The sequence below is a fragment of the Actinia tenebrosa genome, unplaced genomic scaffold (assembly GCF_029948245.1).
Source record: "Actinia tenebrosa isolate PJP-AT-01 unplaced genomic scaffold, QUT_ActTen_1.0 PGA_scaffold9__36_contigs__length_13948895, whole genome shotgun sequence".
Classification (NCBI taxonomy): domain Eukaryota; kingdom Metazoa; phylum Cnidaria; class Anthozoa; order Actiniaria; family Actiniidae; genus Actinia; species Actinia tenebrosa.
In genome coordinates, this window is record NW_028292586.1 from 1,574,017 (window position 1) to 1,593,436 (window position 19,420).

A 19,420-nucleotide genomic window follows, 5' to 3' on the forward strand; every position below is an offset into this window, starting at 1 on the left:
GAATTCTTTATCCATAAGGCTATATACTTTAATTCTGAACATCTTAATTTTCAATTTCAAGGAAAGAATTTTCTGATTGCTTATGAGCTTTGTCTCCCGAGGCGTTGGGACTTGCTGACTTCTCAATCGGTTTTACCCGTAAAATTATTCAAATCTACTGAGATTTTGAGATATTTGTTGACGCAAGTCTAGTGAAAGACTGAAAGCGTGGGTTGTTTTGCATAAAATAAAAACAGGAAGACGTAGTCAATCAAAAACTAATGATCAAGACATAACCAATGGCGTTTCAGTTGCTGATATAATATAAAGTTCTTAATTATCATCTTCATAAAAAGAATATCCAAAAATTACACCTGAAGGACAGGCAAAGGTGAACAATTTACTGGATTATTTGGCTAGTAATTTGAGGGTTTTTAAAGACAATTTGAATATGATTTGAAGCAAAAAAACTCGAGCTACCAACAGCGGTTAAGATGGGGGAGCTACTTCATTCCGCTCCGTTTTACCAAAACATTAGGAAACATACTACTAAAGCTGGAGAAATTTTGTGCACTGGAATAGTCTGTGTCGCTTGCAACCCAGAGAAAAATGGCAATAAGAGTTTGGTAAAAATTTTGGGAGATGTTGATACGGTTAATTTTGAGATGGAATCAAATAATGGGGAGATTAATGCGTTGAAAACAAGAGAACGGCCAGAAACGGCTCCCGGTTGCTATGGAGATCACATCAAAGGTAGACATGGCGGAAAGAAGCAAATAAAGAAGAAAATAGCTAAAAGATTGCCACCTTCGGAAGGAAAGACGACACCTAAGACTTTAGTAACTGACTTACCACAGAATAATGAGAATAAAAAGACGAAAAAATCAAGGAAAGTTGAATCTTCAAAGCTTTCGATGAAGAAGACTGTCGTGACTAAGAATAATGTCCAAATTGGGAAGGACACTGCAAGAGATGATGCGAGTAAATATCTCGTAGTTCCTCCTCGATCTAAGATTTTACCTTTAAAGCGAACGACAGCAAAGAAGACAAAGACTTCGTATGACAAAGAATCTGCACTGAAAAGTTTTCAAAATACTAAAAATGCAAACGGAGAAAGGAACTTTAGTCGCGAACGAAAATTGTACCATACCTTTCCTGGAGCATGTGTAGCAAGGAGCTCACGAAAATATAGAAATAATTCACCAGAAGTGATTAAAAATACCAATTTTTTAGAAATGCTAAAAACAAGTGAGGTTGGAATTTATGATTCTAAGATGAAGAAAGTAAATACTTCTTCTTTTTGGGTTGAAAAGATTTTGAAACAAGGCGTTAAGGAAGAAGAGTTGTTGCCAAGAATTCCTCAAGCTTTGAAAGAAAGAAAGTCTGGCGATGGTTCTGAGCTTAAAACGACCGATAAAATAACCCAAACTTCATCGGTTTTGAACGCTAAAACGAGTTCAATGCTTCCTCGACTTTCTTTGAATGGTAAAGTAGAGGTACGAGGAGGTGAATCAGTTTTGATTATTGAACACGAACATGAAAAATTGAAAGAGAAAGATGGAGTGTTGCATCGAATAGGATTTGCACTTGAGGAACGACAAGTGCAGGGCTCAAGAAATTTCCCAAAATGTTCTATCATTGAAATAGCAGACAGTCTTGGGGAGTTTGTCGAAATGGGAAAGATAAAAGTCATTCAACGGAGAAATAAAAGATGGTTGATTCTCGTCGAAGGGAAGACTGCCAAAGATTTCTTGCTGCAAAATGGAGTCGTAATAGGGGGAAGGCATTTCGAATTGATGGAACTCAAGACCTTCTAACATAGTAAAATGACTCTGATGATTGAATGCATTTGCAAAAGCCGTCTTATCATGCAGAAGAAGCCATTCTATGTCAATTATATATTTGCAAGCTTAGACGTATCAGAAGAAAAGTTCAGTGAACGGTCAACATCAGCGTCAACCTAATTATCATCCTAAACAATCATGGACATCGTCATCATCATCACCGCCACCATCATCATTGCCATCCGGATCATCATCATCATCACCACCATTTCATGACATACATTACTATCACCCACATTAACATCCTCCATTCATATCATCACTATCTCAGTTATCACTATTACCAACCGCTATCACCATCAGCACCACCATTATCATTGCCATCCGGATCATCATCATCATCACCACCATTTCATGACATGCATTACTATCACCTATATTAACATCCTCCATTCATATCATCACTATCTATATCACTATTACCACCATCACCATCACCACCACCATTATCATTGCCACTCAATCATTATCATCACCATTGCCATTCATTACCATCGCCATCCTTAACATCATCTCCATATCATCATTATTAACCTACACTGATCACCATTACCATCCCCAGTACCACTAACAACATCATTATTTCATGATGATGTGAGTGATCAGTGTCACATTACTGGATACTTCCTCAAACTTGATTTTAACCTTTGTAAATGTTCGGTTATTTTAAGCAGGGACGAAACATTATAACATTATCTAAACATATATCAGTACTTTATGGATGTACAACAAGTATTTAGTACGGCGGACCATTAGGGACAGTACGCGTGCAGCAAGTTAGACGAGTTGCTGCAAATAAGAAACGAGTTGCTGCATTTCAGACGAGTTGCTAGAAATAAGAAACGAATTGCTGCATTTCAGACGAGTTGTTACAAATGAGAAACGCGGAGTTGCTGCATGTTAGACGAGTTGCTGCAAATAAGAAGCGAGTTACTGCAAATAAGAAACAAGTTGTTGCAAATAAGAAACGAGTTGCTGCAAATAAGAAACGAGTTGCTGCATTTCCTCTTATGGGCCCGCCTCGTAAAGTCGAGTATTCGACGCGATGAATGCCCTACAAGCCTAGTTGGGAAAACACTATGACAAATACGCATGAAAAGCATAAGTATTTCATGATTATAAAAATGTATTGCATATTGATAAGGAGAGGAAAATAAAAATTACGCGAAGAAAATGGATTGTTGAGGTGATCTTTTGCGGTTGTTATTCTCTTTCTTTCTTGTAACGCTTATGTTCCTGTTTCTTTGTCCTTTTCTTTCCTTTTTTCTTTGCTTCTCCTCCTTCTCCTTCTCCTTCTCCTTCTCCTTCTCCTTCTCCTTCTCCTTCTCCTTCTCCTTCTCCTTCTCCTTCTCCTCTTCCTTCCTCTTCTTCCTTCTTCCTCTTGGTTCTTCGTGTTCTTCGTGTTTCTTTGTGTTCTTCTTGCTCTTCTTGTTCACTTCTCGCTCTCCATCTCGATCTTCGGTTTTTTTATTGTTCTTTTCTTCTTGTTCTTGTTTTTCTGCTTCTTCCTGGTTGAAGCCTTTACTATAGTACAAACCATTTCGCACGGCCAACCAAAATAAATCAAAAACACAAATTTATCTTTTTGCATAACAATATTCTAATCGCTAGCATAAATGCATTTTGAGCCATATTTGGCTTTTGTTTTTTATTTATGGTTTTAGGGTTTTGACCTTTCTTGTTCGTATTTATTGTGTCACATTCCATTCGGCCACCCCGAGTTACCGTTAGAAGACAATGCAAAACAAATCTAGCTTTGCGTACAACAATAGTTATAACCATAACCGTTTATTTAAAAAATACATTTAAAACCATATTTGGCTTTTGTTTTCATATCATTGCATGGCTTTCATAGCGTTTGTACCTTTCTTCTTTGTTTAATAATCCACAGTTGTTTCCACATTCCAACCAGGTAGTCACTGAACCGCTGCATCGTTGTTGAAATCATATTTTGACTACTATGTACTCTTTCAATACTTTCTTACTAGTAATCGTGATGCTTCTAACTTCGTTTGTTTACGGCAGCAACAAGGACTGTAGCGCTGGGCCTTGCTTTCCTACTTCAAGAAAGATAGCAAGTAAATTCTCAGTTCAAGCGAATTCCACATGTGGTGTCGATAAAGTTGAAGAATATTGTCTTCCTTCTAGTCTTGACTGCAACCAAATTTGTAGACTTTCGCAAAGTCCGCCGCCCGCTTTGTTTTTTTTTACTGGGCGCACTTCCGCACGACGTCGCTCGAATTAAAAAAACGCCGAGAAAACAAGAGAGGTCGACTTGGGGCAAGTCTACCAAATTTGTAATGCCAGCAATGCTAGTCAAAGTCACTCTGCCACTTATATTAACGATGCATTTGCTTTAAATACATTCTGGAAGTCTGTAAATATGGATCGACCAGTGTTTTTACAGTTCGACTTTGGCGTACAGTTCATGGTTTATCGTTCTGTAGCGACGTTTGAGTTCGAGCTTCCTGCTGCCATGTACTTCGCGAAGTCGCAAGACAACGGCCTGGATTTTCGACCTCTTGCTTTCTATGCCACTGCTTGCAGTAACTTCTTTTATATGACGGAAACTCCGATTAACAGATTGAATGGTTTGGCGGTGGAATGCTTTAAAATCGATCCCACAAATAACCCAGCTAAACAAGTAGGTGTATGTGATATTATACTATACATCCTCTTTCTCCCACTACCACCACTACCCTACTACCATTGCCACTACCACTTACCACTGTACCACGACTGCTGCTGCTGTTTCCCGATTAGTGCTACTACTTCCACTGCTGCTACTGCTGCTGTTAGTATTACCAAGGGCGGATCCAGGGGGGCCCCCTTCAGCAGAAAAAAAAACCAAAACATAACTAAAGAATTAGACCCTTTTTTTTGTTGTTTTCCGCCGTCGTGTTGACGGAAGAAACTCAATTAGCCCCACCCCTAAAATTTGGCTGGATCCGCCCTTGATTACTGCTGTATTTATTTTGTTTTTGCTTATGTTGAGATTGAGTATGGCCCTATGAGAGACCCAGCAACATCCCAAGGGATCGTCGCCAGCTATCAAAACCAGACATACTTTGTCATGACCAATCTTCGTCTTGTTCTGGTCAGCTACATAACGCCACCTGGCTTTGATCCAGCGACTGCCAGTGATCAGCTGAAGAAGAGTCTATCATTTACATTACGAGACTGAGTTAAATGTCTGTGTGAAAGGAATACTGATGGCAACAACTGCGAGAAATGTTTGCCTCTGTATAATAACAAAACCTATGAAGTCAGAAAACCATGTGAAGGTAATGTCATTTTTTGAATAGCTACAACTGTTTGTAATGATGTTATTCATTGACATATTCATAAATATATTTACAAAACACTTATAATTGATTCCACGCCATTAAAATATACAGGCAATTAGAATGCAGGAGAGCTGTTGTATATCTGGCAGTGTTCCACTGTTTCTTCCCATCATGCATTGTGGCCTAGTTGCTTTCAAGAATGTTGAAAAATAATAGTCATGCAATGCTTTCTCATGGTACATGCATTAATATCCCACTTGAATGAATATCCAGCTCAAAGATTTGACCGGATTAGTTCAAATTCTGGACGGACATTGTTCGATAACGATGACAATAGCCATATCTATTAGTAATTCCTATACATATGTCGACAATGTAGTGCTGAAAATTATTAAGTAGCAGGAATTTTGTATTTTATTATTCCTATTCATTAAGTTGTCCTATTTTTTTTCTTTCAATCGCAGCTTGTGATTGTAATGATCATGCGAATAGCTGCCATTACAACTCCACCAAGGGATATGGTGTGTGTGACAACTGTACTGATAATACAACAGGAGACAAGTGTGAAACATGTCAAATAGAATACTACAGACCCCAAACAAATCTATCCTATCCATGCTTAGGTAAGTACCATGTGAAAAAATATTGAAAACACGTAACTTCTCATTCGTAGAGTACAAATATATAGTGCAGCGTACTTCCTCCAGGCTTTATCCTGCAATGAAAAGAGCGGGAAACTTTGACTTTCGAAAAATGGTACACGCGTCTACCGGAAGAACCGAAAAGAGCGGGAAACTTTGGCTTTCGAAAAATGGTACACGCGTCTACCGGAAGAACCGAAAAGAGCGGGAAAAGTGGATTACCTCAATCAAGAACCGAGTTTTCCAAAACACTGTATTGAATGTGTGTTGTGGTTTATTGTCTGCACCAAAATGCTAATGAAAGTTTGAAAACGTTAATGAACTTACGCAAACATATTCATGATTGTCAAATTCAATGCTAAATTTCTTAATGAACGTTCCATCGCACTATTGAGACTCCGTTCGCCTTATTGTATGCCTGTTCGCTCTAATGACAATGCTTCTTCGCTTCAATGAATATTCCTTTGCGGTTAATGAACAGCAAAAGGTGTATATTTATTTTGTCGAGCGTGCGCAGTAGGAAATAAAGGCTTTGGATACGAGATTGAGCTATATGTCTATTCGAATTCCATTTTGCGCATGTCCGCATGCTCCTGACCGATAAATAACGTCCAGATAATGTATACCCTCGTATATTGATACATATATTCTCTTCCAGCGTGTTCATGTCACGTCAAAGGCTCCATCCGTTCTTCCTGTCATCCATTAACTGGTCAATGTGAGTGTAGACCAAACGTCATTGGTAAACAATGTGATCAGTGTATACAGAACTACTTCAACGTCACCAGTGGAAGTGGCTGCTACCCTTGTAACTGTAACTCAGTTTTTTCTACGAGTTTGCAGTGCAATGATAACGGTGTCTGCCCGTGTAAGGCTGGTGTTAGTGGTACCAAGTGTGATATAGGTCTGTAACCACCAATACTTTTTTCTCTGGGTTGAAATTATGATCAGTTATGTGTCCATGACACATGTGTCACACGGGTGAAATAAGCAGTTTGCATATGCATGCATACTCGGAAATTTGGCGGGAAATTCGTAGACGCATTTTGGATTTGGAATTTACTAGCATTTATTCTGTGTAACAGAATCCGTCCGCCGTTATGGGAACTCGGCCTTGAGATCGTCCGATCGTTCGGTGGTAATGATTGTTTTTTCTATCACTGAGAACATTTTTCGCTTTCGGTTATTTTAGCGGTTTTTGTGCGCAGTCGTACCGTTACCGCACCCTGCGCACAGCAATGAGTTTTCAGGTCCACCGCTTCAATGCATTTCTAATACTTTCCAACGTATATTTCTACTGTTACATGGTGTCCAAAAGAAAGACATTTTAAGCTTAAATGTTGACCGTGTAACGTATAACAGCCACGTAAAACTTTCTTGACGAGATCTAGAAAGTTTCACGAAATTTATGGATGAATGAATGGATGGATAAGTTCTCCCATCCATTACATGACTGCTTTCTTCTCCTGTATGTGCACCCGCGACGTGTGCATGAGACACAAGTTTCACCCAAAGAGTAAAAGCTGGTCAATGTAGGCACCTTGAAGCTTGTCTCACAACGCCGTTGGATACAAATTTCATCAGCTTTAGTAATTACATCCTATGCTGATAATGAAATATTGTACACATATCCAAAAGCTACTTCCAAGCTGTTAATTAACTGTATATTTTTTCATTTTATGTTTGTTTACTCGACAGAGAGGGTGACGCATTCCTTGCGTCGAAGACTGGAATCAACTGTGCACTGTATAAATATTCTACATTTTGCTTGATTTGCTTTTTGCTGCTCTTTTTCATTCTATATTTATTTGTAGATTTAGGTGTATTGCATCGTAAAAAGAAACCAAGATGACTCGTTCAGTCCTCTCCTAAACGCATCGTCGGTTCAAAATTAACCGTTAAGAACCGTGCAACTGTGGCCAGAAAAGACCAGACGGGATTTGTATTGTTTAATGTTCTCGCTTTCTTTCTTTACGTGCAATACCAGTTTCAATTAATTATACTTTTTTCGTTTATATCTTCAGAAAATGATGTCTTCTTTGCTATGGAGTTTACCGAAGCGCTGGACGGACGAAGCCCTCAAGCCTTCAGAGAGAGATCTCTATTTGAAGGAGAATTTCAGACGCCTTACTGCATTTCAGACGAGTAATTGCTGCATGTTAGACGCATTTTACACAACTTGCTGCAAATAAGAAACAAGTGGCTACAAATAAGAAAAAGTTGTTTCATGTAAGAATTCTCATCGATTTCAAATATTCTATCTTTGTAGAGAAACTTCAAGCGATTCTCCTAAACTTAATAGATTTCAATATTTGACATGTTTGTCCGAAGTTCCTCGGCCCAGAATGCAACTGACTCTTTGTGGTACTTGAAAAAAGCTCGCCCACGAACATACATAGCTGGGTACGGATTACATATAATGTTCGACAGTTTTAAATTCCCGGCGATTTCCAAAAAAAAAAAAACCGAATTGTAATCGATCGAAACTTACGAAAACAAAAATGCAAAAAAAGTTAAGTAGGCCTAAGTTTCGGGTCACCCATCCAGGTACTAACTTCGCTCAACCGGACTTGACTCAGTATTATTGAAGGCCAAGTTTTTTCCACTGGACCACGGTTTCAGGTGAATCAGCATAACAATAGCCATGAAAACAATGCACCAGATAGACCTGACTTTTTAACAATACTTTTTTAACCGATTCCGTGCGTGGCAGAGATGCAAGGGATTAGCCGATATGGTCTGGGGGCCGGCTGGTCTCTCCCCTGATGCTTCGGCTAGAACATTTTCTTGCGTAATTCGTACACCCAAGGGCAGAAGGATTTAATCGCCGTCAGGTCCGAAGTCCATACGACGCCCCAGCTCTGCGGATGTCTCGGGGGTATGGCAAAGTAGAATCGATTTTTTTTCCTTTCTTTCTAAGAAGTATTTTTGTCGTTGGGTTCGGATCCCATCGCCGGTGTCCAATTAAAAATTTTTAATTTCCTACTGATTTTTTTTTTTTTTTTTTTTTTTCAAAATAGGGATGACTACTTTATTCCTCTTTTGGAAATATTCAGCATTACAAATTAACGGTATTCTCGTGAATTGATCATGAAATGTAGCCTTGCAACAGTTTACTGACAAGGGCTTTTACTCCACTTGGTTTCGATTCTGGGTATTTTCTCTCTACTTTTTGATATAATTCCGTTTATATGGTACTGCGACTATCGCATCTAGGATGGCCGGTATTTTTCAGTCCCACACTTGTTCTGTTCATGCCTTTTCGCGAAAACTGAAGAGCGCATTAATGATTTCTAGTAAAAAACTTAGAAGCTGTCATTTATTCCGCAATAGTTAAAATGTCTCTGATGAATTCATTTTCGCAAGTCAAAAGTCGTCCTTATTTCAACTATGTCCTGGTAAAATCACAAGAAGCCAATCTATGTGAAATATTTGCAAGCTTAGACGTATCAGAACAAAAGCTCAATGAACGGGCAACATATTTAACATCGTTATCATCCTAAATGAATTTATCATCATCATCATCATCATCGTTAACATTACCATCTTCAGTACAGGTTCATCATCATTACCATTGCCATGCATTTCTATCATCATCATCATCATCATCATCATCATCATTGCCAGCCTCATCACTATCATCAACACCAGCATCGCTATTATCACCATCACCATTATGATCATGCATATGATGATCATTGCCTTTCTGGTATATGACCAAACCTATACACTGTTTGCCCCTTGCATGTGACGTCAAAGCAGTTTGGAGGAAATGACAAAAGAATTTCTAACTCCTGAGAATTGGAAAACCATTGTTATGTCCTACAAATTGAGCTGCATTCCAACGTGCTTCAAGGGATACTTCCTCAAACTTGCTTTTAACCGTAAATGTTACTCGATAATCTAACAATCGGCAAAGTATTGATATAAACATATATACTTCATGCATGTATATACAAGAAGTGTTGAACGCATCATTTAAGATGTATTAGACTTCCGATGACCTATTGCCACAAAGAACTTTTATAAATATATGTAATAAATTATATTGTGGACTTAATCCACTTGGGTGTAATATTTTGCCCATTTCAGACCACGTGTCATTCTCTCGAGAATAGTTTTTTTTGCTGGAGTTGTATCCATATTCACTTCTCATGTTCAACCGTTAAACAAAGAAATGATACTTTAGGGAATGACACGTGGTCTGAAATGGAAAAACAGTGGATTAGGTCTATTGAAAAGTGTACTGCATTATAAGAACAATATGGGAGAAATAATATTAGGAGAAAATGGATTGTACAGGGGTGTTCACGTGTCTTCCTCGTTCTCGTTCTCCTTTTCTTCCCCATTTTCTACTCTTCTTCTTCTTCTTCTCCTCCTCCTCCTCATCCTCCTACTCCTCCCTTTTCACTGGAAAAAACAATTTCAATTTCTTCAAACAAAGGCGGATACCATGTATTGACTACTCATTTTAGCGCTTGTAGGACAAACCTACAGTTTGACGCTATATATAGTTAAGCAAATAAAGCTTACTTGGTGCACTGACAATCGTGACTATAGAAATCTTTATGTAGAGAATTTGAACCATATATGGCATCTATTATCTTAGCATCTTTGAGTTTTGACAGCTTGAGCCTTCGTTTTTACCGACCGTGTCAGGAAGCATTTAAGTCGGAGTGCGTCAAAACACTAGCGCTGTAAAATATAAACTGAATCGCTGTTTATTTCAGCTCGCTACAATGTCTTTCACTACTTTCTTAATCGTGATGCTTCTAACTTCGTTTGTTTACGGTAGCAACAAGAACTGCAGCGTTGGGCCTTGCTTTCCTACTTCAAGAGAGATAGCAAGTAAATTCTCAGTTCAAGCGAATTCCACATGTGGTGTCGATAACGCTGAAGAATATTGTCTTCCTTCTAGTCTTGACTGCAACCAAATTTGTAATGACAGCAATGCTAAGGCTAACCAAAGTCACTCTGCCACTTATATTAACGATGCATTTGCTTTAAATACATTCTGGAAGTCTGTAAATATGGATCGACCAGTGTTTTTACAGTTCGACTTTGGCGTACAGTTCATGGTTTATCGTTCTGTAGCGACGTTTGAGTTCGAGCTTCCTGCTGCCATGTACTTCGCCAAGTCGCAAGACAACGGCTTGGATTTTCGACCTCTAGCTTTCTATGCCACTGCTTGCAGGAAATTCTTTTATATGATGGAAACTCCAAGTAACAGGTTGAATGGTTTGGCGGTGGAATGCTTTAAAATCGATCCCACAAATAACCCAGCTAAACAAGTAGGTGTATGTGATATTATACTATACATCCTCCTCCCCTTCCTCTTTCTACCACTACCACCACTACCCTACTACCACTGACACTACCACTTACCACTGTACCACGACTGCTGCTGCTGCTGTTTCCCGATTAGTGCTACTACTTCCACTGCTGCTACTGCTGCTGTTAGTATTACCAAGGGCGGATCCAAGGGGGCCCCCCTTCAGCAGGAAAAAAAACGCAAAAAACTGAAGAATTAGACCCTTTTTTTGTTGTTTTCCGCCGTCGTGTTGACGGAAGAAACTCAAAACTCAATTAGCCCCCCCCCCCCCCCGCCCCAATTTTGGCTGGATCCGCCCTTGATTACTGCTGTATTTATTTTGTTTTTGCTTATGTTGAGATTGAGTATGGCCCTATGAGAGACCCAGCAACATCCCAAGGGATCGTCGCCAGCTATCAGAACCAGACATACTTTGTCATGACCAATCTTCGTCTTGTTCTGGTCAGCTACATAACACCACCTGGCTTTGATCCAGCGACTGCCAGTGATCAGCTGAAAAAGAGTCTATCATTTACATTACGAGACTGGGATGTTATTGCTGCCTGTTTTTGTAATGGACAAGCATCTGCATGTGACAGTCAAGTAAGTACATGTACATTTAATTTTAACATACAGCTACATCAGCGTGAAGGTCTAACCATTTGCAGATATTTTTTAAACTAAAGAAAGCTCTCAGATTTGGTTTTTGTCCAGCTGAACGTTTTCTGATTAAGTATTTCTGGTATTTATATGATTTTGTGGTAACTATAAATTGACAGTTAAAAATGATGACTTAAGCTTCGTTTAATATTTGTTTCAATTAGAATGTTGGTAAATGTCTGTGTGAAAGGAATACTGATGGCAACAACTGCGAGAAATGTTTGCCTCTGTATAATAACAAAACCTATGAAGTTAGAAAACCATGTGAAGGTAATGTCATTTTTTGAATAGCTAGAACTGTTTGTAATGATGTTGTTTATTGATATATTCATAAATATATTTACAAAACACTTATAATTGATTCCACACCATTAAAATATACAGCCAATTAGAATGCAGGAGAGCTGTGGTATATCTGGCAGTATTCCACTGTTTCTTCCCATCATGCATTGTGGCCTAGTTGCTTTCAAGAATGTTGAAAAATAATAGTCATGCAATGCTTTCTCATGGCACATGCATTAATATCCCACTTGAATGAATATCCAGCTCAAAGATTTGACCGGATTAGTTCAAATTCTGGATGGACATTGTTCGATAACGATGACAATAGCCAAATCTATTAGTACTTCCTATACACATGTCGACAATGTAGTGCTGAAAATTATTAAATAGCAGGAATTTTGTATTTTATTATTTTTATGCATTCATTTTGTCCTATTTTTTTCCTTTCAATTGCAGCTTGTGGTTGTAATGGTCATGCGAATAGCTGCCATTACAACTCCACCAAGGGATATGGTGTGTGTGACAACTGTACTGATAATACAACAGGAGACAAGTGTGAAACATGTCAAATAGAATACTACAGACCCCAAACAAATCTATCCTATCCATGCTTAGGTAAGTACCATTTGAAAAAATATTGAAAACACGTAACTTCTCATTCGTAGAGTACAAATATATAGTGCAGCGTACTTCCTCCAGGCTTTCTCCTGCAATGAAAAGAGCGGGAAACTTTGACTTTCGAAAAATGGTACACGCGTCTACCGGAAGAACCGAAAAGAGCGGGAAACTTTGGCTTTCGAAAAATGGTACACGCGTCTACCGGAAGAACCGAAAAGAGCGGGAAAAGTGGATTACCTTAATCTGAAGACCGAGTTTTCCGTAACTTTCCCATAGCAATGATACATAATATTTTTTTAACCTGAGTTTCTGTTTTTTCCTGGTAAATGGTAAGCACAACTGTACTCTACTAAGTGCATGTAGCTGGATAATGGGTTTATATTTATCTGTTATTAATTCTCTGATATTGTCCGGATGACTATATTTATATCTTAGTTCTATATTAGCTATATGTCAATCTCGTACCCAGAGCCTTTATTTCTTACTGCGCATGCTCGACTGTATTTCGTATTATTTAATATTTATTCATCATTTTTATTTTGTCGAGCATGCGCAGTAGGAAATAAAGGCTTTGGATACGAGATTGAGCTATATGTCTATTCGAATTCCATTTTGCGCATGTCCGCATGCTCCTGACCGGTAAATAACGTCCAGAATAATGTCCAGATAATGTATACCCTCGTATATTGATACATATATTCTCTTCCAGCGTGTTCATGTCCCGTCAAAGGCTCCATCCGTTCATCCTGTCATCCATTACTGGTCAATGTGAGTGTAGACCAAACGTCATTGGTAAACAATGTGATCAGTGTATACAGAACTACTTCAACGTCACCAGTGGAAGTGGCTGCTACCCTTGTAACTGTAACTCAGTTTTTTCTACGAGTTTGCAGTGCAATGATAACGGTGCCTGCCCTTGTAAGGCTGGTGTTGGTGGTACCAAGTGTACTCTTTGTGCTGACAGATTTTACAATCTGACTACTTCAGGTAAAATGATTGAATTGTTCGAAAACAGTTACGTCTTGGTTAGATTTCATATATTACCGTTTGCAGCCTATAAAAGGCGACAATGGGAAAAAAAACAGAAATAGGATATGGCTACAGGGACGGATCCAGGGGTAGTGAAGGAGGTGACTAGTCACCAACCCCCTCCCCGCTTTGTTTAAATTTCTCGGTATTGTCCTCAGTAAGCCACCCCCTTTTCCTCGCATTCCTGGTAAAACCTTAGTCACTCCCTGCTAAAACTTCTGGATCCGTAACTGGGTTATTTACTTATTTGAGGTCACTGAGCAGATTTCTCGTAACAGCAACTGACCCCATACAATACAAATCACAGCACGCTGAGGTCATTGATCAGCCAATAAAATGCTCAGAAACTGCTGCATTGTCATGACGACGGCACATACGTCCATGTTCACGATAGAATGACTACACGATCATGATTTCTTAACAACATTCTTTTCTTGCCTTTACAGGTTGTACTGGATGCAATTGCGATCCCGATGGAAGCCAGAATCTTGTCTGTAACAAAACAACAGGTCAATGTCCCTGCCAAAAGAACTCGGTTGGCAAAACCTGCGATACCTGTTCAACTGGTTATTACGGCTTGAGGGCGCCACACCCAGAGGGCTGTCTAAAGTGTCGTTGTTTTAACAAAACCAATAATTGTTCTACCGCTGAGGGGTGGTCTAAGGCTGAGTTGAAGACCGAGCTGCTCACCACAGTGGACAATACAGATATGGGTGGTTGGCGCGTGGTTACAACTGATGGACAGATAGTGGAAAATGCTCGTTGGACCTGGGATGTACGTTTTGCTTCAAGTTTGTCCTCACGGTTATTGAAGTAAGTACTTTAAAGCTATCGCATGGGCTACCTGTGCTGTTTGAAGAAGACCTATTTGCTCCTTGATTACAGACTTATTCATTCAGGGTTAGCCTCATTTTAATCTCCAAATCACAAATTCACAAATACCAACAGTTAAGTAAAAAATGCACAGCTTCAACAATACGAACACTTTGAAAAAGTGGTTAAAACACTGGTTACAGCATGCAGCTGATGGACTTACAGTAGAGAAAACATTTTGGAACTAGTCCTAATACGCTCAAAGCTTATCGCTACGATTAATAAAGTGTGTTCTTTCAAGACTGGCTCGACCATTGCATTTGGCATTTGGCCGACAATTACTCCTTTAGCATCCATTTGTTTTTGCTTTGTTTTGTTTTGCTTCGTTTTTTTGTTTTTTGTTTCTTTTGTTTTTTTTTTTTTTTCCCATGTTATTTTATTTCAAACTGCTTCCCCTCCCTTCGGCATTTGAATATTTCTAAAAGGATTTCGTTACCCCCCTCCCCCCCCCCCCCGACCACCACTACCCTTTGTCCTCACCCCTCCCCCCCGGGTTAACTTTGATAGGTGCATAAGGCCTTTCGCACTTCGTAATATAAAATACATAAATACCTTCTAACTCGACGGCAGAGACATCCTTATGAACATTCAGAACTCTATCCCTTATTGCGTTATTAATCTGTTCGTTGACGTCATCTCTGAAACTAATTAGGAAATGCCATATTTGAGTGGTAAGTGGAAACTTAATATGGAAAGAAACTATGGATGATTCAGACAAGATCATTTTTATTAAATTTTAATACTTACGCTTTAGTAAAATCCCATATAAGAGGGTTTTCTTCCCTGTCCCGTAATTTCTTTGCTACCAAGCGTACTTCAGACTGTAATAACATAATATAATTCATTAAAATCATAACATGTACCTTAAGTTATTCTTAGACATAGTAATAATGTTTTCATTATTTTTATGGCTGTGATTGTATAATATTGGGGAAAAAATCGAAATCAAATCAATTCCTTTACAAAAAAGGAAATTATCATTATCATTCAGTGTCTTGTTATTGGAAATCAATAGTAAAGTTTGGTAGCATTAACCACTACCATGGCGGGTTTCCCGCCAATTTTAGCATTGCATAAATTATACCGCTGCATAATTATACCAACTACTCTTCGCGCCAAGAATTCCCAGTAAAATTATCAATAAAAATAGCTTGCTTTTTTAAATATTGCCACTTTACTTACTGCAACAGCCTTTGAGACAGTAATCTTGGTCTTGCTGTTGTCCTTGTTCTGCTGGCTTTCTTTTAAGGCCGCTAGTATTTGGCGGTTTTGTTCTTGCAGTTCTTTAAACTGTTTTACAATCGTTTCGAAATTTGAAGAAATTTCTTCTTTTTCGCTGTCGGGGTCAACGTTCTCATTCTCGCTTGTTGCTTGCAATAGGCGATTTCTGTGTTCTCTTAGCACATCCTCGTTACCACAAGGGACAGAGGGAATAAGTATATTAAGCCTTTGAGAATTGGCGCCATTTTCAGTATGTCTACTCGTACTGCTTGTACTGGTAGTTGCAGTAACAGAATGGACTGGCATTGGGCGTCCTGGTAAAGGTGTAGATGTTCTTCCCATTTTTTGATCGCGACGAATGAACGCAATTTATAAGCAAAGATATAGAATGTGCGGGAAACTAGATGACCGACAGAGTTTGTTACCTGTTTGTGACCAAAAGGCGAATGAACGAATAAGCACATCCACCGAACAAATCTACCCCCTATCTATCACGGCGTATCACGTGACTTGTGATGACATATACGTTCATATAATGAAGTCTAATAATAAAAAAAGGAATAACTGTCTTATAAAAATGCTGAAGTTGTATCCAGGATTCATGTTAAGTAATATATCTATTATCTTAAAGCTATTTGCTCCATTTTATAAAGTTATGAAATTTTTTCTAAAGCCTAGATTCACGAAATATCATTGCAATAAACTTGATTAGCTTCTAGCTCTAAAACCATCGTACCATTATCTGCCGCCAACAGTGACAGCTCTAAGGAAAAGGGCGCGGTAATAAAGATCCGGCGTGCTTTTGTCCAGTGGCATGTGGTTGATGGACGTGGAACTTTATTACGCTGGAATATGGCTGTTAGCCATTCAAAATGCTTGGATTTTGAGTAATTATCCCAATGATACACACCGTCTTTTTAATTATATAGTTCTGGAAAACAAAATGTCTTCTGCGATGTCAAAGCGTTATCATTGCTTTCATTGTAACGAAGATTTACATTACAGAGTATTTTGCCGTCACAAAGAAGAATTTTATGATCCTTTAACAAATCAATGGCAATTACAGCGGAATGACGACGAAGACTCAAATGATAGTATTTTCACTCACGAGATTGACGGCCAGAACGACACTTCTTCTAATGACTACAGCGAGATAAACGTTTTGGACCAAACTGATCAAGACTCCTCTGATGTGCCAAATACAAACCAACCATCAAGTGACGAATTCTTACCAGCTACTTCACAAAAAGGTATTGATGTTATACGTTTATTTGATGATTAGATTATATAATCTTTAAATGTTAAAGTCAAACTGCATAGATAAAAGACTGAATCTTTAACAAGCGGCTGATTTGCACATGATCTAGCTCCCCTATTGGATTTACTACCAAGCATTAGTGTTATTGAAGCGAGATTAAGTTAGAGGTACAAATGATTCTTTTCTATTTCTATCTTAGCCTCGTTTTCACCGTTACTTTTAAGAAGGGTGCATTATTAAGTAATCGGCTTATGGTTGCCATTAAAACCTCAGTGTTCATTCAGAAAGGTTCATTCAAAGAGTTTATAAAATCATAGCTAGAGATAACTCATTTAAAACGCCAAAAAGAATTTACTATGTTCAAATGGATATTGCTGTACATTTTTGTCTCCAAATCAATTCATGACTGTGGTCATCCTGAGATAGCATGGTATCCGGCAAAACATGTTTGTCAAGTTAGAGAAATACAATTATAAGTAATTTATTTAATATGTCTCTTGGGTTTTTTATTTTCGATTTATCATTTTTCTTTCACGAATTATAAATTGTTGTTTTGCTGACTTAGAAATTTATATTTTATTTTCAATGGAAATCATTTATTTTCAGAGCAAAATTTGGGTCAAAATTATACATTTAGGGACCGGTCATTATTTAAGTTGGAGGTAGGGGGGGGGGGGTGGAGGAGAAATTGTCAGTGACGCAAAAAAATTTCAAGGCCCCCCCTTTGAAGGCATCCAAGTTTATCGAAAACCCCCCATGGATTGTAGTAAAAAATTTAAAAATTTTCCCTAAGAGTCATTTTTAAATTTCAAGACTTTCACTAGCAAAAATTTCAGCCCCCCCCCCCCCCCAATTTTTTCTCCCCCCCCCCCCCCCCCCCCCAACTTAAATAATGACCGGTCCCTTAGCCCATGAGGGTTTTTTTTACTGACATTTTTTTTTCCTAGTATTATAATGGTTTCAGACTTTATCTTATACTATGTTGCAGTTATACAATGCCGAATGAATAAAATACATCGTATTTGCTTATGTTTAAAGGAGACGGAATAAATAACTTTGAGGAAGAAGATCAAGTGTTTTGGGATGACAAGTTGGACAGTGAATCTGACCATGAAGAGATAAGAGGAAACGAAAGAAGGAGATTGGTTGAAACTTGGGATATTGATATCGAAGACGTAGAAAGAGATTTTGAACAATCTAGTGCAGAAATAAGCGTTGCCGTCGAAGCAAGTTCCCGAGTGACCCTTATTAACTGGATTGCCTTGTTCGTGTGCTTTTGGTCTGCATACTTTTCTGTACCAGACCGAGGCATTGATATTCTCCTCGCCTTTTTTAAAGCGATTTTTCAGGTTTTGTGTGAGCTTTCGCCAATCATTTTCCCAACCGCAGTATTGGTTTTCCCGAGCTCCTTCAAACTCTTGAAAAATTATCTTTCTTTTAAAGATAAGCATTCAAAGCATGTTGTTTGTCCGAAATGCGACACCCTATACCGTTTTCAAGACTGCATAACAACAAGATTCGGGCGTGTCATTGCTAAACCATGTTCTCACATTGCTTTTCCGAATCACCGTCAATTGTTTCGCCGCACACCTTGTGGAGCGGAATTGCTTAAGGAAATTCGTTTGAAAAATGGACAGACGAAACTGTACCCACATAAAGTTTATTGTTATAAAAGCATCAGAGACGCTCTAACTCACTTTATTAAGCGACCAGACTTTGTACAAAAATGTGAGATTTGGAGAAATCGGAATGTACCGGACGATATTTTAGTTGATATTTACGATGGCCAAGTGTGGAAAGATTGGCAATATTTTAACGGCACTCCTTTCCTTGCCCAGCCTAATAATTATGCTTTTATGCTGAATGTTGACTGGTTTCAGCCTTTTAAGCACAGTGTCTATAGCGTTGGAGTCATATATATGGTCCTCCTAAATCTTCCGAGAAAAGAAGGGTACAAAGAGGAAAACGTAATAATAGTTGGGGTAATACCTGGTCCACACGAGCCCAAATTGAATATCAATACGTACTTACAACCACTCGTAGCCGAATTGAACTTATTGTGGCACGAAGGCATCCAAGTTCGGCCTCATGGGAGTAGAACAGCAAGATGTTTTCGAGCTGCCCTCCTTTGTATTGCTTGTGACATTCCTGCACTAAGAAAAGTTTGCGGTTTCTTAGGATGTACTGCTCACCGAGGGTGCTCAAAGTGCACAAGATTTTCCCCCGGAGATTTTAGTAGCATGGATTTTTCAGGTTTCGAAGATGACGATACACCAAGGACAAATGAAGAGCACCGAAGAGAGGCTCAGAAAATACTCAATGCAACAACCGCTGATGAACGAAACCAAATTGAAACTTCCACTGGAACAAGATATTCTGAACTCTTACAGTTGCCTTACTTCGATTGTACTCGTTAC

The 19,420-nt window shown here is 38.7% G+C and overlaps 5 protein-coding genes across 5 annotated transcripts; 3 read left to right on the forward strand and 2 right to left on the reverse strand.

Moving 5' to 3' along the window:
* Positions 1-295: 295 nt before the first annotated feature.
* Positions 296-3,006, forward strand: LOC116296931 (uncharacterized). Its single transcript, XM_031705052.2, has one exon. It carries the CDS (start codon positions 474-476, stop codon positions 1,794-1,796), a length of 1,323 nt encoding a protein of 440 aa, XP_031560912.1. The 5' UTR covers positions 296-473; the 3' UTR covers positions 1,797-3,006.
* On the reverse strand, positions 2,961-3,756 carry LOC148904466 (uncharacterized). Its single transcript, XM_089024969.1, has 2 exons — positions 3,688-3,756; positions 2,961-3,364 (listed from the first exon to the last, which is right to left on the reverse strand). The coding sequence occupies exons 1-2, from the start codon at positions 3,754-3,756 to the stop codon at positions 2,984-2,986; spliced, it is 450 nt and encodes a 149-aa protein (XP_088881095.1). The 3' UTR covers positions 2,961-2,983.
* A 390-nt stretch (positions 3,757-4,146) lies between these two features.
* LOC148904467 (uncharacterized) lies at positions 4,147-6,693 on the forward strand. The gene is made up of 4 exons (XM_089025147.1): positions 4,147-4,467; positions 4,819-5,107; positions 5,575-5,733; positions 6,410-6,693. The coding sequence occupies exons 1-2, from the start codon at positions 4,207-4,209 to the stop codon at positions 5,005-5,007; spliced, it is 450 nt and encodes a 149-aa protein (XP_088881273.1). The 5' UTR covers positions 4,147-4,206; the 3' UTR covers positions 5,008-5,107; positions 5,575-5,733; positions 6,410-6,693.
* Positions 6,694-10,388: 3,695 nt separating this feature from the next.
* LOC116296925 (laminin subunit beta-3) lies at positions 10,389-14,236 on the forward strand. Its single transcript, XM_089024422.1, has 6 exons — positions 10,389-11,042; positions 11,423-11,665; positions 11,887-11,992; positions 12,461-12,619; positions 13,332-13,609; positions 14,098-14,236. Exons 1-5 carry the CDS (start codon positions 10,491-10,493, stop codon positions 13,598-13,600), a joined length of 1,329 nt encoding a protein of 442 aa, XP_088880548.1. The 5' UTR covers positions 10,389-10,490; the 3' UTR covers positions 13,601-13,609; positions 14,098-14,236.
* Positions 14,237-14,987: 751 nt separating this feature from the next.
* On the reverse strand, positions 14,988-16,974 carry LOC148904468 (uncharacterized). The gene is made up of 3 exons (XM_089024970.1): positions 15,707-16,974; positions 15,272-15,345; positions 14,988-15,168 (listed from the first exon to the last, which is right to left on the reverse strand). The coding sequence occupies exons 1-3, from the start codon at positions 16,085-16,087 to the stop codon at positions 14,988-14,990; spliced, it is 636 nt and encodes a 211-aa protein (XP_088881096.1). The 5' UTR covers positions 16,088-16,974.
* Between the last annotated feature and the right edge of the window lie 2,446 nt (positions 16,975-19,420).

What these genes read in the sequence shown, in the direction of transcription:
- LOC116296925 (XM_089024422.1), top strand. Translation starts at nt 10,491, where the DNA reads ATGTCTTTCACTACTTTCTTAATCGTGATGCTTCTAACTTCGTTTGTT. An exon ending in CATCTGCATGTGACAGTCAA is followed by an intron (nt 11,666 to 11,886) that starts GTAAGTACATGT and finishes TGTTTCAATTAG; the next exon opens with AATGTTGGTAAATGTCTGTG. An exon ending in TCTATCCTATCCATGCTTAG is followed by an intron (nt 12,620 to 13,331) that starts GTAAGTACCATT and finishes ATTCTCTTCCAG; the next exon opens with CGTGTTCATGTCCCGTCAAA.
- LOC116296931 (XM_031705052.2), top strand. Translation starts at nt 474, where the DNA reads ATGGGGGAGCTACTTCATTCCGCTCCGTTTTACCAAAACATTAGGAAA.
- LOC148904468 (XM_089024970.1), bottom strand. Translation starts at nt 16,087, where the DNA reads ATGGGAAGAACATCTACACCTTTACCAGGACGCCCAATGCCAGTCCAT. An exon ending in CTGTCTCAAAGGCTGTTGCA is followed by an intron (nt 15,346 to 15,706) that starts GTAAGTAAAGTG and finishes ATGTTATTACAG; the next exon opens with TCTGAAGTACGCTTGGTAGC. An exon ending in ATATGGGATTTTACTAAAGC is followed by an intron (nt 15,169 to 15,271) that starts GTAAGTATTAAA and finishes TTTCCTAATTAG; the next exon opens with TTTCAGAGATGACGTCAACG.
- LOC148904467 (XM_089025147.1), top strand. Translation starts at nt 4,207, where the DNA reads ATGGATCGACCAGTGTTTTTACAGTTCGACTTTGGCGTACAGTTCATG. An exon ending in CAAATAACCCAGCTAAACAA is followed by an intron (nt 4,468 to 4,818) that starts GTAGGTGTATGT and finishes GCTTATGTTGAG; the next exon opens with ATTGAGTATGGCCCTATGAG.
- LOC148904466 (XM_089024969.1), bottom strand. Translation starts at nt 3,756, where the DNA reads ATGCAGCGGTTCAGTGACTACCTGGTTGGAATGTGGAAACAACTGTGG. An exon ending in TTATTAAACAAAGAAGAAAG is followed by an intron (nt 3,365 to 3,687) that starts GTACAAACGCTA and finishes TTGGCCGTGCGA; the next exon opens with AATGGTTTGTACTATAGTAA.